The following is a 16,008-nucleotide window of genomic DNA, read 5'->3' on the forward strand; positions in this document are numbered from 1 at the left end:
TGTTTGGTTGTTTTTTTTTTTTTTTTGGTAACTCTTTTTATATTTTACTATGCTTACATAAAGTCACGCTGACATTCCTTTCTTTGTAGGGCAACCTTTAGAAGCTAGAGTAAAGCAACCAGTTAAAATTTAAGTCCTATGGTTTTAGATTTATTGGTGAAAGAAAAAAGATCTGAAAACATTACTACTTTATACTAAGATTTCATGATGGATTTTGTGTTTTAAGACTAATTTTTGTCATTTGAATTCAATAACACACTGATAATGCAAATCAAAGTACTTACCCATAGGAGAAAATACGGGTTGCTTTCCACCTACTCATTAGGGCTGCAAAAAGTCCCATAACTAAAGCAGAACAATCAAAGAGCATATGAAATCCATCTGATATTAGACCTAGGCTATTGGTCAGTACTCCATAGAATAATTCCACAAAGGTAAAAACCTAAAAACAACAATTTGGAGTATGTTAGTAGAAAATCAGTTTTACATAATTTCCTTAGAATTATGCAAGAAGCACTTCCAGACTATTTATGCAACTCTTACTTTATGATACTGTCTAGTATGATCTAACTTTGCTTCTTTAAATGTGTGTCAGCATACTACAGTGGAAAACACAGTGGACTTCGAGTCAGGAGACACCTTGGTTCAAATCTTACCTCTGACACTTATCAGCGGTGTAACTTTAGGCAAGTGACTACCTTCTCTAGGACTCAGCTTCCTCATTTGTAAAATACAGATGGATAACAATCCCTGTTATATCTTATAGGGTTGTTATTGGATTCCAATGGGATATTATAGTATGTAAAGATAGGAGTTGGACTTGTGATTTCATTGGTATATGGGACTCCCTTTACTAATGCATATTGACACCTCTTCTGCAACTTACAGACTAGAAAGCTGTTTAGAAAACCAAACAGGTAAGTGACTTGTCCATGGTCACACAGCCAACATATGTCAGAAGCAGGACTTCAACTTGGTTCTTTCTTCCTGGTTCTGGGGTTAGCTCTCTATTCACTACACTTTAAATATTAAATTGCAAAGCCCAAATATCTCTTGGAAATAAAAGCTTATCTGTTGAAAGATACTAATATGCTACCACTGCTGTTGGTATGGCTATGAAACATGCCACATTACAACTGAACAGCTGAGTGCAAACAGATTGTAATATTTAACACAGAAGTAACTCTGGAGAACTGGAGTAAAGGATGTTAGCAAGGAAATTAATGACTGAAAAAGAAGCTGAATGAGGTGGTGTAATAAACAAGTGGACTGCCTGACTGTTCCACCAGTATCTTCACCTCTTTAGGGAAAGTGAGGCCAGGACCCCTGAAAGTTGGGCAGACTCCCATGTTAAACTAATGGAAGGACATATATGAAAACTGCACAGGATAAGCAGCAAAGATTGGTTTTGAGGGGACACCATTAGAGGGGACATCTAAATCAATGTGCTCATAGAGCCATTTGAGTGTTGTTACTAAACCACTCTCAGGTCATATTTAACAACAATATTTACCTAACTCATTAATTCAGAAAGATAAAAAAGATCTAACTAAAAGGAGTTTGAACTATATTTTGGAAGGAGATGATCCTAAGTGCATGTGTTATTTATATACATTTTATATCAGTATCTATCATGTACAAGGCACAAAGTTGGACACTATGGAATATTAGTCCTGTCACCTAGAACATATGGACCTTGATAATTTAATAAGGATAGGGGATTAGGACTGGACCATTGGTTCTGGTGGTACAGGGAACACCCAGCTGAGAAAATGTCCTCTATCAATGCTAATTCAATATTTCTGATGAAATCATCAGATTACACCACAGTATCAGTAAAAGTGTTTCCTTAGAAAGTAATGCACACACAAAAAAAATGAATCCTATAGTGAATGTTTAGCCTTTATAAGAGAACAAATTCTTTAAGCACTTTGGCTTCTCATTACTAATACTAATCCAACAGTATCTCTGTCAACATTTTTTGTGTTTTTTTTTGGTTAGGCAATGGGGTTAAGTGACTTGCCCCAGGTCACACAGCTAGTAAGTGTTATGTGTCTGAGGCCGGATTTGAACTCAGGTCCTCCTGAAGCCATAGCCGGTGCTCTATCCACTGTGCCACCTCGCTGCCCCCTCTGTCAACATTTTTAAAGATTTTATGTGACTGGATGTACTTACATGCAACAGAATGGCATTAAAAATATTAAAATGAATCAAACTTCCACAAATTCACAATGGCTTCCTCCTACCTCTTCCACTAATCCGAATAAGTAAGAATTTACTGAATTTGTGAGGACACAATACTAAGATGTTGTTGAATCAAATGAGACAATGTAAAGCACCTCCCAATCTTGGGTGCTATAAAAATCTCAATTATTCTCAGTAGAAGCATAGTGTTGCATAATTTAGACTTTATTTGACAAAGATAAGAGTATATAAAAAATTCCAGGAGAAATACATTTTGTTTATAATATTCATTTCAATAACAACTGCTTGTCATAGAGAAGAAAATTAATTATACAAAACTGGTAACTTGGCATAGTGGAAGAAGTGTTAAGACTAGAAGTGAGGAAACCAATTCTGTCACTAACTAATATTAAACTGTGGGCACATCACATACTAACACACTTATGAAGTCATTTTTTACATCATCAGCTACATTTTACAGATGAGAGGCTGAGGTTCAGAAGTGACTTTCCTCAGACCATAAAAATGTTAAGTACCTTTCTGGCTTTCTATTTCACTTAGATTCTAGTGCTTTTTAGTTGTGAAATTCAATGATTCTTTATAACTTAGGATCAGGGTAATAAGGTGCAAAGAAATAGGTCATAGGGATCTGTTTTAACGAACAGCTATATATATAATAATTTGTAATTTTCACATAGATCAATTTATAATTAACATTCCAAATAGGAATTTCTAAAAAGCTCAAAGAATATCCCTTTAAGTAGGTTGAATATATCCCTGCAATCTTGTTTACATTCTTTCACCTGCTTAGCAAAACTTTTTTTTTTTAAAGAGAAAATACAATATATAAAAAGACACTCTAGCTAGAAATGTCAAGCTGGGGCTAAATAAGACTTTACATGTACTGACTTCTTAGATCAAATTTTAATATATAATCTTCATTTTTCACATTCCTAAATGTGTTAAAACTGATAATACAGAAATTAAGTAAGAAGTCATATTAAAGGCTGCTAATAATAAAAGACTAATAAGCTTTTAAATGATATCATTCTACTTAAAAATCTTACCAGATTCAGGCACAAGAAGTAAAAGATGTGTCTAGAATCACTCTCCTCAAGTATTTGTTTCAGTGATTCTTTAATAAACCTAGGGATTGACTGTGAACTATGTTGTAAAGCATCACCCATGAAGTTATATAGAGGAGTTCCTTCAGGAGAATAGCCAACAAGGGTACCCTTCTGTCCTCTCTTAGAAGGAGAAGCTAGGATGTTAGCAGCTACAAAGAAAAAAAAACACAAAACAGCTTAGAATTACAATTACTTTCTTTATGTTTTGTTTTAAACAAATTTTTATAGAAGTCTTTTGTTTTCTTTAATCATCATACTTTCCTCCAATAAAATTTCCAAAAAGCTAATGCTTACAAAAGCCAACTAATGAAAGTACTTAAAACTTTAAAAATTCAGCATAAAATAATTTGATCACTATGATCAATAAAACTAAAAATCAAAACACTATTATATACAAAGCACATAATAGTGCTTTCAAGAGCAAAAAAAAAATCAGTACTTCATAGTAGTTCTTAATTTTGATTTATTTTATACTTTTAATTGACACCATCACTCTTTTCTAGTTCTCTCAATTACAAATTAACCTTTCTCATCTTAAATAGGTAGAAAATTAGGGAATAAAACAAGATGCTCACACAAAATGAAGAATATAGCACTCACTACCACCCCTCCAGAAAGGACATGTTCAGTGCTCTCTTGATGTGCTGGTTTATTCATAGCTCGAAGTTGGTCTGTTATTGGATGTGTCCAAAAATTTCCAAAAAGCAGAGCACTAATACAAATAAGAAAAGATCCATAGCGGGCACTTTTGGAAACTTCCATTTTGGCTGAACAGATGGAATCCACATAGAAATCCAGGACCACAACAAAAAAGATAACTGTTGTGAAAGGCATGATGAGAGAAGACCAAGATTCCACTTTACTCTAGAAAAAACAAAGAAATTCCTTCTAGTGAGGGATACATTATGCAGATATTTTTTAATGTGTTAATGCTTCTTTGCGTATAAAATTAACATCCTTTGGTCCAAGTAGGAAGACACAGATGTTTGAATGTAAATGTTAAAATGTACTGCATTTGCACATTTCTCCCCAACATCACATTATCCGTTTGCTTATTTTTATTTTTGTTTTTTTCAAAATCAGGATTTAAATACATCTCACAACCCCCTGGGTCAAAGGAATATGATAAATATTTGATTCTTGATGCATTTTCTAGAATATAGTTTTAAATTCTATTCATAGAAAAGAATCAGAATCCTACCATCTAAAAGGAATATGAAAATGTGAAAAGATAAAATCAAATAAGAATTTGACCATTATGGACATATACAGAGAAGAAAATAATGTAAATGTATGTAGAGTACTTTAGGGAAAAGCAAAGATTTAAGCTACTTGTATACTATTAAAACATCAAATTTATGAGCAATTCAGTTTTTCACTTACTGCTAAAACTTTTTTTTTGCTATTACCTCAGTTGTCACAGAAAGGATGATGACCCACGGGCACAAAAGAAGCACAGAAACAAGATGGGATAAGGCTTGAAGACGTTTGGCTCCACCCACATCTAGAGAGAGCTTTCTGGAAGCCGTATGAAAACCAACTTTACAACACAAGGCCAACACAAGCAATAATACTCCACCCTGTTAATAAAATGATAAAATTCTTAAGAGAAGTACATAAAATTTAATACTTAGAGATAAAAAATTATATTGGAAGGAAATGCTAAACTGTTCTTGCAAACTCTGATACTATGCCAAATCTGTTGCTTAGAAGAAAATGCTCTGAGGTTCATTTTCAATCAGAAGACTGTTCTTATTTTTTAAATTATCAAAGCACTATAAGAGTTCCATTATGAAAAATTCAAGTGGAATTGTGTTTTCTTATATAGAACTAGGGACATTAATCCTGTTAATAGTGTAATAGCAATTTATCATCTTCAAACTTGACATTTGAACAAAAAAATGTCTAACTGAATAGGGCACTGTTCAACATATAACTTATTTTGTCATTTTCAAGACTATCCAACTCACTTTCGTAGGTAACGAAATGGCTGTAGTCTCACATAAGGTATTTAGGAAGGGAAAAAGAGAAATGATAATATCAAATTGCCTAAATGTCTAACTATTAAGAAACCCATTTAAACAGAATCAAGTTGACAACGACAGACATACACACTCATTTTGTAGACATCATAATCTTAAAAAAAAATTCCAGTATTTTAGGTGTAAGGAAAATGACATACCTTGTGGTCTGCAACACCTAAGAAAGCGATGACTGTGTAAAGCATATGTGTCAGAGCACTGTCATGATGTCCTTCCGCTGAAGAACTTTAGTTAAAGAAAACATAATACATCATCAATCCACAAGTTAATAAGCATTACTAATGGAAGCTCTAATGCTTTTTAGCTGGTGTGGATTTGCAAGAGAAGACATGTTGTTCCTTCTCTTCAACTACCCTGCTAAGGATGAAGTCTTCTCTTCCAACATTTAGATTCAGAAAGGCCTTGAAATGTCCAAGATATGGAAGTAAAAGCATCTGAGAAATCATGGCAATCACCACTAGAAGCAGGGTCTTTTAGTTCCAAGGCTAGTCTACAAAAGCAAGTAAGTCTGGTGTGGAGTAGCTCAGGGACATTATGGGTTAAATAGGTTTTTTCTTTTGGTCTTGTTTTGTTTTGAAATTTCCTTGCAACCTAATCAACTATAGCATTGTTACTAAGGGCAAAACAACCCAAGTTGCAAATAAACTGCAGAGGTCCTTCATAGGCCAGATATTATAACTGACTGATTGGTCCAGAAGCACTGATCTGCTCCATTTCTGAGTTGTGCTGGCTCACTCCTCCTTAAACAGCCTGGTAGCCTTCTACTCCTAGAGGTCATTCCTATTAAGTGCTAGATTTAGTGTGGACACCTGATTGGCTTTAGCTCTATCTACTGCAGCTAAAACTCCTCCTTCCCAGTAGCAGAGATTATAACCACATTCCAGATGAATTTAGTTTGAAAAATCTTCTCTTAAACAGTGGATACAACTCATTGATGCAAGTTTTACTAACCACTAAATTTTCCTAAGCTCTTATAACATTTACCAATATGGCAATTCATTTTATGAGAGTTGATGTGTAGCTGTGGGTTCAAATTTAACCAAAGAACAAATAAACATGAGTACCTATAACATATATGCAAAGTATGTCCTGGATACTTTGGAGGATAATAAGTATAAAACATCACTCCTACCATCAAATCAAATCAAATCATAGGATCATATATTTAGAGATGGAACCCTCTCATTTTACAAGTTGAAGAAACAGAGGCCCAAAGAGGTTAAGTAACTTGCCAAAGGTGAGAATGGTACCAAGTGCTTGAGTCAGGAAATGAACCCAGGTTTTCTTACTCAAAGTTCAGCACGCTCTCTACTGGACCATATTACTGATTGCCACTTTCTACTTCTGGGAATTACTCTGTACAACGTTTTTACATAATCTGCATACATCTTGTATTCTTCCTTATGGAATGCAAACTTTGTCAGGAAAGAATTACGTAGTTTTTCTATTTGTTGCTTAGGTCAGTTCTCACAGTATCCTGGGATAAAGTAGGCACTTAATATATGCTTTCCAAATTGAAGACATGCTGACTGTAAGCCTAATTTAGGAGGGTCTAATGGTCTACTTCTTGTTAGCTGTAGATCTACCAGCTTCTATTACTTGAGAACAAATGCCATTTTTCTATAGAATTTCCTATTTCAATTCCACTTAATTTCAGAATATTTAGCCATTATGGAAGGTTCTATGGTCCTGGAAAAATTATTTATTTTAAAATAAATCTATTAGTTGTGTGAAACAACTTTTAATATTAAGCAATTTTATTCTGTTCCATTTGTGAATGTGACAAGTGTTAATCACATTTTACTCTTCCTTTACCATTGGCATTCTACTATTACAATATTAAAAATATCTAGACTTGATTTTACTCTTTTATGAAAGGATACGGTGTTCAGCAATTTTAGCCATAAGATCATCATTATCAAAAAACAATAAACAGATCACAGCAATGATGAAAAAAGCAGCCCCTCTTGTCTGAAAATAAATAAGATTATCTGTTCTTAGAAGGTTCTCCAAAGGTTACCAAGTTTAATGTTAAAAATATTCTGAAGATACAAGGAAATTATAGGCTATTAACTTTTTAAAGTAAAAATTCATATCTAAAAAGAAAATAAGTACATAATGACCTTTAGGTCATTTTAATTATATCTTCAATAGTAATATATAAAAGCAAAGGGTCACCTTAGGTCCTGAAGAACATTCTGAGACATTTACAACACACAATGCTGAAAAATAAGAATTTTCTTTTCCTTGTTGTCATGGCATTATGTTATGCTTCAATTAGTGTAAGTTAAACTTTCTAGTTGTTATATAGCTGGTAATTGGAAATTCTACCTAACTCAGGAAAGACTGTTTAATAGGCATCACTAAGCAAGGAAGGAGGCAGTTAATGGAAATGAAATAAAGATATAACTGAAAATTTTAAATCATGACAGGATAGTTGAAACGTTGTTTCCCATCACAAAGCCTCAATCAAAGAAACATGTAGCACACTCAGTTGCAAATTCAATTTTAATTATCTATTAGGAAATAAAACAGTTACAACTAGTCATAAATCTGGCCCAGGGGCAGGGAACCTTGAGGCTACAAACGCCCCTCTAGATCCTCAAGAGTGGCCCCTTTACTGAACCCAAACTTTACAGAACACATACCCTTAATAAAAGGATTTGTTCTGCAAAACCTTGACTTAGTCAAAAGGCTGCAACCAAAGACCTAGAAGACCACATGTAGCCTCTAGGCCGCAGATTCCCCACCCCCATAAAGGTCATCTGGACAAACAGATACTCAATCATGCTTTAAGTTGGGCAAAGAGCTTTCCTTACAATCCTATAACATAAGTACCACCTGTACCATTATTCCCATTTTATGGATTTGGACAGTGAGGTTGCCTGTAGGCCACAGGTTCCCCACCCCTGATCTCGCCCCTTCTTCTAGATCCTTACTTAAGTCCTATTCCAGAGACTCATTTTGGCAAGGAGTTACTCTTGGTAAGGATGCACAGGCAAGACAAAGCAAGATGCATTTATTAAGTACTTACTATGTACCAGACCCAGTGCTAAGTGTTAAAGATACAAACACAAGCAAAAAAGAGAGTTCCTGCCCTCAAGGAGATTATATTCTAAAGAGGGAAGACAATACAAAAAAAGGGAGCTGAAATACAGAGTCGAGAAGTCCAAAGCAGAGTCAGGAAGGGAATGAAGGTTGGCTGGCCTGGGCCCCTACTCAAAATGGAGTTCTAGGAAGGAACTTACCAAGGGAGAAAGGGGAGGGATATTCCAGTGTAAGAAGGCTGCAGAGGAGGATGGATGTTACAGGATGAGGCAGCCCCAGGCGCTAAGAGAAGTTGTAGGGTGAGATGGCAACTGAGGTACGGTGGCAAAGCCCAGAAAGTTAGAAGTAGAGCCATAAGGACAAGTTCTACTGAAATGTAAGGCTTTGAAAGTACAGGCTTAAAGTACTGTGCCTGTCTGAGAACTAGCTGAGTTAATTATGAATGGACATTTCTTGAATGCTTTAAAGTTTGCCAAGTGCTTTATGTGCATTGTCTCCTTGGAGCTTTATAACTCTGTAAGAGATGTATATAGATATTATCTTTATTTTACAGTTAATGAAACTAAGCCTCAGAGAGCTGACGTGAGTGGTCCATGGTCACAAAGCCAGTAAGTGATGGAGGCAGATCAGAATCCAATTCTTCTTGACTTCAAGTCTAACATTCTAACCTCTATACAAGGCTGTCTACAGCTAAGTTCAGTTTCACCACAAGAAGATAAACTAAGTCATGATTATTCTAGAAACTAGATTCTAACAAAAATAGGGAATGGGTTAATCTAGTAAATATGATTTAGAGTTACCAGACAGCCATACCAGTTAAATTTTTACCAAATTTGTAATGCTCACAATCAATGTAAATAAACAGGCTAATATGAAGTTCACTGCAGCCTGCATACCAATATCCAGTGCAGAGGATAAAAACATAAGAATTCTATGAAGAGTTCAACAAGATTTTCCATCAAAGCCACATATCATATCATAAAAGAGGACATAGATGTTGTTCAGTGATCTCCTGGATGCTGATGCCAAGCAAGGTGTTAAATAGGGAGAAGTGTATTCACCTAAGGACACTGTCAGAAAAGATGTCCTTTGTAAAGTCCAAACAAAACGCTGAGTCTTGATTAATGGTGACTTTTTCCAAATGCTCCTTTGTGGTTGATACTGTGTTAATTTCCACTGAGTCCCAGAACATTTAAAATCCTCCTCAGTGAAATATCAATTGTGAAGGAGTCATAACTGCCTACAATGAAAAACAAAGTTGACAAGTGCCTATTGCCCATAATCTCTGATACAGCTAGATATGCAGCCTATTGCATTAGTTCATCAATATGATTATCTCTAGCCAAAGATGGACAATGATCTGGACTCAGAACTGGGGAGGAAGCCATCAGTATGGACTGCTTTTCAGAAACTGCACGATGGTTTCAATGGTTCCCCAAAAGTGGCTACAAAAAAAACAGCTAACTTCTTAACAGTTAACATTAATTGGTAATTCATCTTGATATTTTTTTCCTTTGTCCATTCCCCACCTCTCCCTGCCCCCCCCCACTTTTTTAGCATCACCAACTTAGTAAAATAAACTAAATAGTAGGAACTGTTGAAAATACATGCTACATCTATTTTCTCATCTTTACCTCTTCTTCTAATTGGATGTTTGATTTAACAAATTAATGACTAAAAAGTAACAGGTGATTCCTCCCATATCACAGCAAAAGTCATTTCCTCTCTGTAGTCAATTTTGTTATTTTAATGTCATTATATGGTGTTTGCTATGTTTGAAAGTCAAACCTCAAGTTATTTAAAAGGGGAGAGTTATTGAATGACAAGAGGCTCTATGGATAGTATTACTTCAGTAAATCTGTGATTTTACTAATGAGGGAGTATTCCCTTCACCAAAGCAGACCACAACTCATCTGCATCTTCTCAATCTCTGTAATTCTGGTCTACATTCTCTCATAGATCTTATACTGATGATTCACCGGATGTGCTAAAGGCCTTCCTCTGGGTCTTTTTAAGTTCTGTGGGTAAGATGGCATAACACTTGGGCTGTCAACCTTTGCTCTTGCCACATAAGTAACAGCTTATCTCCTTTTCAATCATACATTTCATTGATATCTTTATGCGACTTTCTGCATGTAAATCATCACTGGAAATGCATTGCAACCCATGTCCATTACGTGTCCTCCCATTGCCCCTTGAATGACCTGTGATTAATTTTTTGAAGACTGCTGTATTTCAAGAGATGCAAACATACAATATCAACTGAACATGTATTTAAAAATACAGATTTTTGCATTAGAAAGGAGTTTTAAAAGCACTATACAATTTTCAAAATTCAATCTATACTGTACTCTTCTTCCTATTCAATTCTGAGACCAATTCTTTATCTACTTTCAGGACCTGTACCAAATATGTGCAAGTATGGGCAGCAGGAATTTTGTAACCATTTAGTTCTTTCCTGTATGGATTGTTAAGGTGAGCTCTTAAATAATCATGGCTTCCTCAATGAGGCAGTTTTGCAATGTTCTGGAGGTTTGATGTAATCAGCACTTTATTTTCTGTCAAGAGGAAGCCTTGAAAGGCTGGAGAGAAGAGGTATTCCGTTTGGATCTTCCACAGGCCATCCTCCATGACAGTGATAAGCATCTTTGGCAAAGCATATATTTATTTCCCTGATTTAAGCCTCAACCAAGGTTAATAATCAGAGGATTTTTAAAATGGTGCTATCTTGGCAGCTACATTCAGAAAAGAATCTTGTTTGGATTTAACATATGCATGAGATATTCAACTGCCACTAAAACAAGGTGACTGAAAACATCAGCTACTGATTCACAGTGACTTCCTACTTTCTTATTTCTATAAAATTTTCAGGAAAATAAGTTAAACACATATTGAAAGTATACTCGATGAAAATATGGGAGTAGAACTAGGAAAAATTTCACACTACAGCAGAACATCTCCTGCACAAATGACTGAAAGAAGTAGAGGGGAAAAAAAAAATCCCAGTACGTTTAACTATAAAAAAGCACTTGATTCAGTAAAACAAAATGCAACCTTAAGAGCTCTTCTCTAAACAAAGCATCTCTCATGCATATATTAAGAGCATACAAGGTTCCTTCACAGCTGCAACTCAATTAAGATAAATACGTTCAACGATCCTCTGATAATCATCAACGGCATAAAATGGAGACATTCTGACAGGTATTTGCCACTGTTATGGAGGCTATCCAGTATACAACCCAACAGAAGTGTGATTCTCCTAGTTTACAGATAACGTGCCAATAACATGAAGTTCAGAAAATTATAGCCAAATGAGATCCACCAACACTCAAAAGAGTTTGGCCTAACAATTCACACAGCAGAAAACAAGTGAATGAAGAATATCTATCGATATACAATACTTATTGCATATCTATAATACGTAAATGGATAGAGTTCATTGAGTCAGTCCATCAGTACATATTATACAGTGGACAGGCATTGTAGAAGGACAATGAACTGGGTACAGAATTGGTAGAGGAGAGTAGATTAATTTGTATCTGAGAAACCATTTAATGATGGTAAGCTCCTCTCTGAAACAAAATCCCTATATTTAAACACTAATATTCTTCCAGTGATGCTAGACTGATGTAAATCATGAAATGCCACAATAGTCAAATACTGAAAAGTTCTGGTAACTCAAAAATACAATCAAGAGGTACATGGCAGCATAAAAGGGTCACTGCATATCATCAATGATGACTTGTGTACAAAAAGTGAGGTGAAAGATACCACTCAGATGGATCAAAGGAAAAGAGGGTGAATATAAAAATTGATAGATAATGGTGATCACACCACCTGTGACTTATGAAGATCTTTATACACAGTAGCATTTTATCTTCACAAGAATCCTGTGAAACAGGCATTTCTATCCACCTTTGACAAATGAGGAGACTGAAGCTCAAAGGGACTAAGTGAAAACTCACGGTCAGATGGCGGGTAGCAGAGTGGGGATTTGAACTCAGTTCTGCCTGATTCCAAATCCAGTGCTCTTTCCACTGTAATAAGCAGATTTTCAACAACATTGCTTTATTTTTAAAAAAAAATTAGTGTTTTTTTTTGTTACTCTCAACTTGAAAAACACTCAACAACCAAAGATTTCCATGTACAAAGAGAAAAGGAGGACTGTATATGAAACCTTGAATCTCCATTACACACATCTCAATTTTTTCCTTCAACATAATAAATTGAACATGTTAGTTTCAAAACTATCCCCAAAACATTGCTTTATTAAAGGTTGTCTTGAATATTAAATCAAATTCTTTATGGATGGCCTGAGTCTATAGTGACACAAACTTAACACTGATGGACCCAGAGGGATCCTGAAGCACACTGGGTGATTTTCTCCTAGAAGACTGATCAGAGCACCAGAGAATAAGAACAAAGAGAGGGTCTGCAATCTGTACTACTGGAGGGAATATCTATACTGATAAGAGATCATAATGAGAAAAGTACTATGTGGCTGAAAATCATGGAATATTACCATAACTATTAAAAATAAAAAGTAACCCAAGGGTCAAAGAAAGGATAAAAGGTTGCTCTAAGCTGACTGTAGCATCAGATGAGCTGTAAGCAAGAGGTGGCAAAAAGGACACTACCAAGGACAGGATCAGAGAGGGAGATAAATTGAACAAGAAATAGGATTGAGAAGCAACCGCCCTAGTAATACATCAGCAGGCCCTGAGATGCTAAAAGGAAAAGAGAAAGCCCCCAGATTATTGGCAGATTTTAATCTGACAGGCTGAGATGTAGCAGTGAAATTACTCATACCGATGAAACAATGACAATTTAAAAAATATCTAAGGAGAGAATGTTGATGATATAAAAACTATTTCATAAATACTTTAATTTCTCTTATAATTTAGAAAGTATTTTAGAATCTCTTCACTGTTTCAGAGTCATAATTCTGAACATTGACAATATAATATTGCTGGAGTTGAGAAGTCTGTCAAATGGGAAGAATATCTATTTTGATAAACAAACATGTTCAAATAATAGACTGCTAGAGAGCAAGGAGTTGCTTATATATCAATTAGTTTTGTTTTAAGTATCAAAGCTATCAAATATTTTTCAAATATGAATTGTGACTGGAAACTGAGGAGTGCCCATCAATTGGGGAATGGCTGAATAAGTTACGATATATGAGAGTGATGGAATAATATTGTGCTGAAAGAAATGATGAAGGGGGCCAGTTTCAGAAAAATGTATTAAGACCTATATGAACTAATGCAACCTTCACAGTAAGAGTAATACTGTAAAGATGATCAACTGTGAAAGACTCAGTAACTCTGATAGGTACTATGATCCACCATAATTCCAAAGGACTCAAGACATAAAATGCTATCTACCGCCAGATACAGAACTGATGGATTAAGATTGCAAACTAAAGCAAAACTTTTTTCACTTTCTCTACTTTTCTTGCCTCTTTTTTTTTTTTTTTTTTTTTGAGGAGAGGGGGACGGTACATGGCTAACGCAGAAATGTTCTGCATGACTACGTATGTATGTTAGGTATCATATTTCTTGCTTTCTCAGTGAGTGGGGGACGGCTAGAGGAAGAGAATATGTAACTTGAAGACAAAAACAAAACGAAAACTTAAAAATACAAACTGTGAGAGATTTGTATTATAGTAGAATGTATATCAGCTATTTACTTAAACCAGGGGTAGGGAACCTGAGGCCTCGAGGCCGCATGTGGCCTTCTAGATTCTTACATAAGGTCTTCTGAATGAATCCAAATTTTGCAGAACAAAGATTTGTGAAGGATCTAGAAGGCCACATGTGGCCTCAAGGCTACAGGGTCTCCACTCTTGATTAAACCATTAACAAATTTACTATAGTTTTTCTAGATGGTAAAAAGATGACTGCAATTACTGTTTTGCTCTTGAATGACAAAATTTACATTTATCACTTCAGTCTTGAAATAAGGGATAGCTGAAAAAAAAAATACCTTTGCTGGTCCTCCTCCAGAACTAGTGAACAAAACATTTAGTAGTGAGATGACAACAATATCACTGTGTTCAAAGAGCAGCAAAGTCCTATGAAAACAAAACGTTAACAATTCAAATGGCTTTCCTATACTACTTTTCCATACACATAAATTCAGGTAAAATGAGAAAAAGGGTCGGGTGGTTTTTTTTGGTTTTTATAAAATAGTAAGAAAAAGGAATCTTTCAACACTAAAAATTATAACTAATTAGTATGTAGATTCTTAACTGCTCACTAATTTTCTTTCTCTCTACAATCATGGAATTTGTGCTTAAAGGCATTTTAATGACTATGACCCAAATACTTCAAGGTAACTAATCATACTTTTTACTTGAGAACAAGAAGCTGTATAAAGAAGTTGCTACATTATTTCATAAAACACTGATTTAAATTTTTAAAAAATTTCCTTTATAAACTTAGCATTCACAAATATTAATGATCAAATAAACAAATAGGAATAAAATTCTAAATAAAATTTTAAACTCCAAATGATTTATTTAGATAAGAGAAAAAAGTACTAATTTAATAAAACAGCAACAATTCTTTCATTCTTGATACTCTTCTGATCTCTTTCTTTCCTGTGTGCTTATGAATTTTTGTTGCTGTTACCTTAATAAAACAACCCAAAACAAAAACCTTAACTTTCAACCAACTTTCTGATAATCTGGATGCCTCTCTTTGAGAAAGTGAATGAACTGACAAATGGAAAGGATGTAGGAGTGAGTCTTTTTTTTTTTTTTTTAAACTTCATTCCCCCATCAGGTAGGGCTTATATTTGAAAACAGGAAAGCACTTGAAAGTGAGAGAATAATTTCACCGCCATGTAAACTGAAGACTGTGGATCCTCTTAATTCATTTACAACAAGGTCTAAAACATGTGTGCCAATCAAAAAAAAAAAAGTATCTGCATGGTTATGTTAACACTTTAATGTGTCATATATTTGCTTTGTGAAACTTATCAAAAGGATAATTGATAACTGTAATCAATAAAAATCCTTAAAATCAGACAAAGAGATTTTTTTCTTTTTGCAAAGATAAGGCCAGAAGTCTTTAAAGCATTTTGGGACTGTTTAGACTAATCTAACTGGTAAACTGTCAATTATGACAGATTAAGAATGGAGCAGTGGTTTCAATATAAAGTATTAATCCATCAAGTATACATGTATACTTGAATTGAACTCATTACAAGAAAGGTATTAATTTTTTTACATAAAACTAAACTTTATCAGTGCTTGACATAAAATGAGTTAAAATAAAATTGATAAGACAAAACAAGTATATTAATCAATGCTGTTTAACATAATAAACTTGTTTAAAAAATCCATATTTACCTTAATGGTCCACAAAGAGTGAGACCAAAAAACCACAAAAGCGAAATGATACACCCAGCAACAGCATGTTTAAATATTTTGATCCACTGCAAAAAGAAAAGTGAAAATGAACATTTTCAGTTATAGAAACTATTAAGACAACACAAAAATTTTATATTAAAAACTGGATAATGAAAAAATTTGAAATGGTAAAATACAACATTCTTAATGTAAATAAAAATATTAGCATCATCTGTTTAGCACATTTTAG

At 34.5% G+C, this 16,008-nt stretch overlaps 1 protein-coding gene across 1 annotated transcript in view; it reads right to left on the reverse strand.

Annotated features, from left to right (window-relative positions):
• SLC30A5 (solute carrier family 30 member 5) overlaps nucleotides 1-16,008 on the reverse strand; it is a 46,931-nt gene that overhangs the window by 16,086 nt on the left and 14,837 nt on the right. Inside the window, exons 4-11 of the mRNA XM_027863598.1 lie at nucleotides 15,759-15,844; nucleotides 14,390-14,477; nucleotides 7,237-7,324; nucleotides 5,494-5,570; nucleotides 4,721-4,891; nucleotides 3,887-4,175; nucleotides 3,252-3,460; nucleotides 285-442 (exon numbers count right to left, since the gene is read on the reverse strand). Coding sequence (XP_027719399.1) covers nucleotides 285-442; nucleotides 3,252-3,460; nucleotides 3,887-4,175; nucleotides 4,721-4,891; nucleotides 5,494-5,570; nucleotides 7,237-7,324; nucleotides 14,390-14,477; nucleotides 15,759-15,844 — 1,166 coding nt within the window. The remainder of the gene's footprint in view (nucleotides 1-284; nucleotides 443-3,251; nucleotides 3,461-3,886; nucleotides 4,176-4,720; nucleotides 4,892-5,493; nucleotides 5,571-7,236; nucleotides 7,325-14,389; nucleotides 14,478-15,758; nucleotides 15,845-16,008) is intronic.

This window comes from Vombatus ursinus, unplaced genomic scaffold (assembly GCF_900497805.2).
Source record: "Vombatus ursinus unplaced genomic scaffold, bare-nosed wombat genome assembly UNPS02014772.1, whole genome shotgun sequence".
NCBI classification, from domain to species: domain Eukaryota; kingdom Metazoa; phylum Chordata; class Mammalia; order Diprotodontia; family Vombatidae; genus Vombatus; species Vombatus ursinus.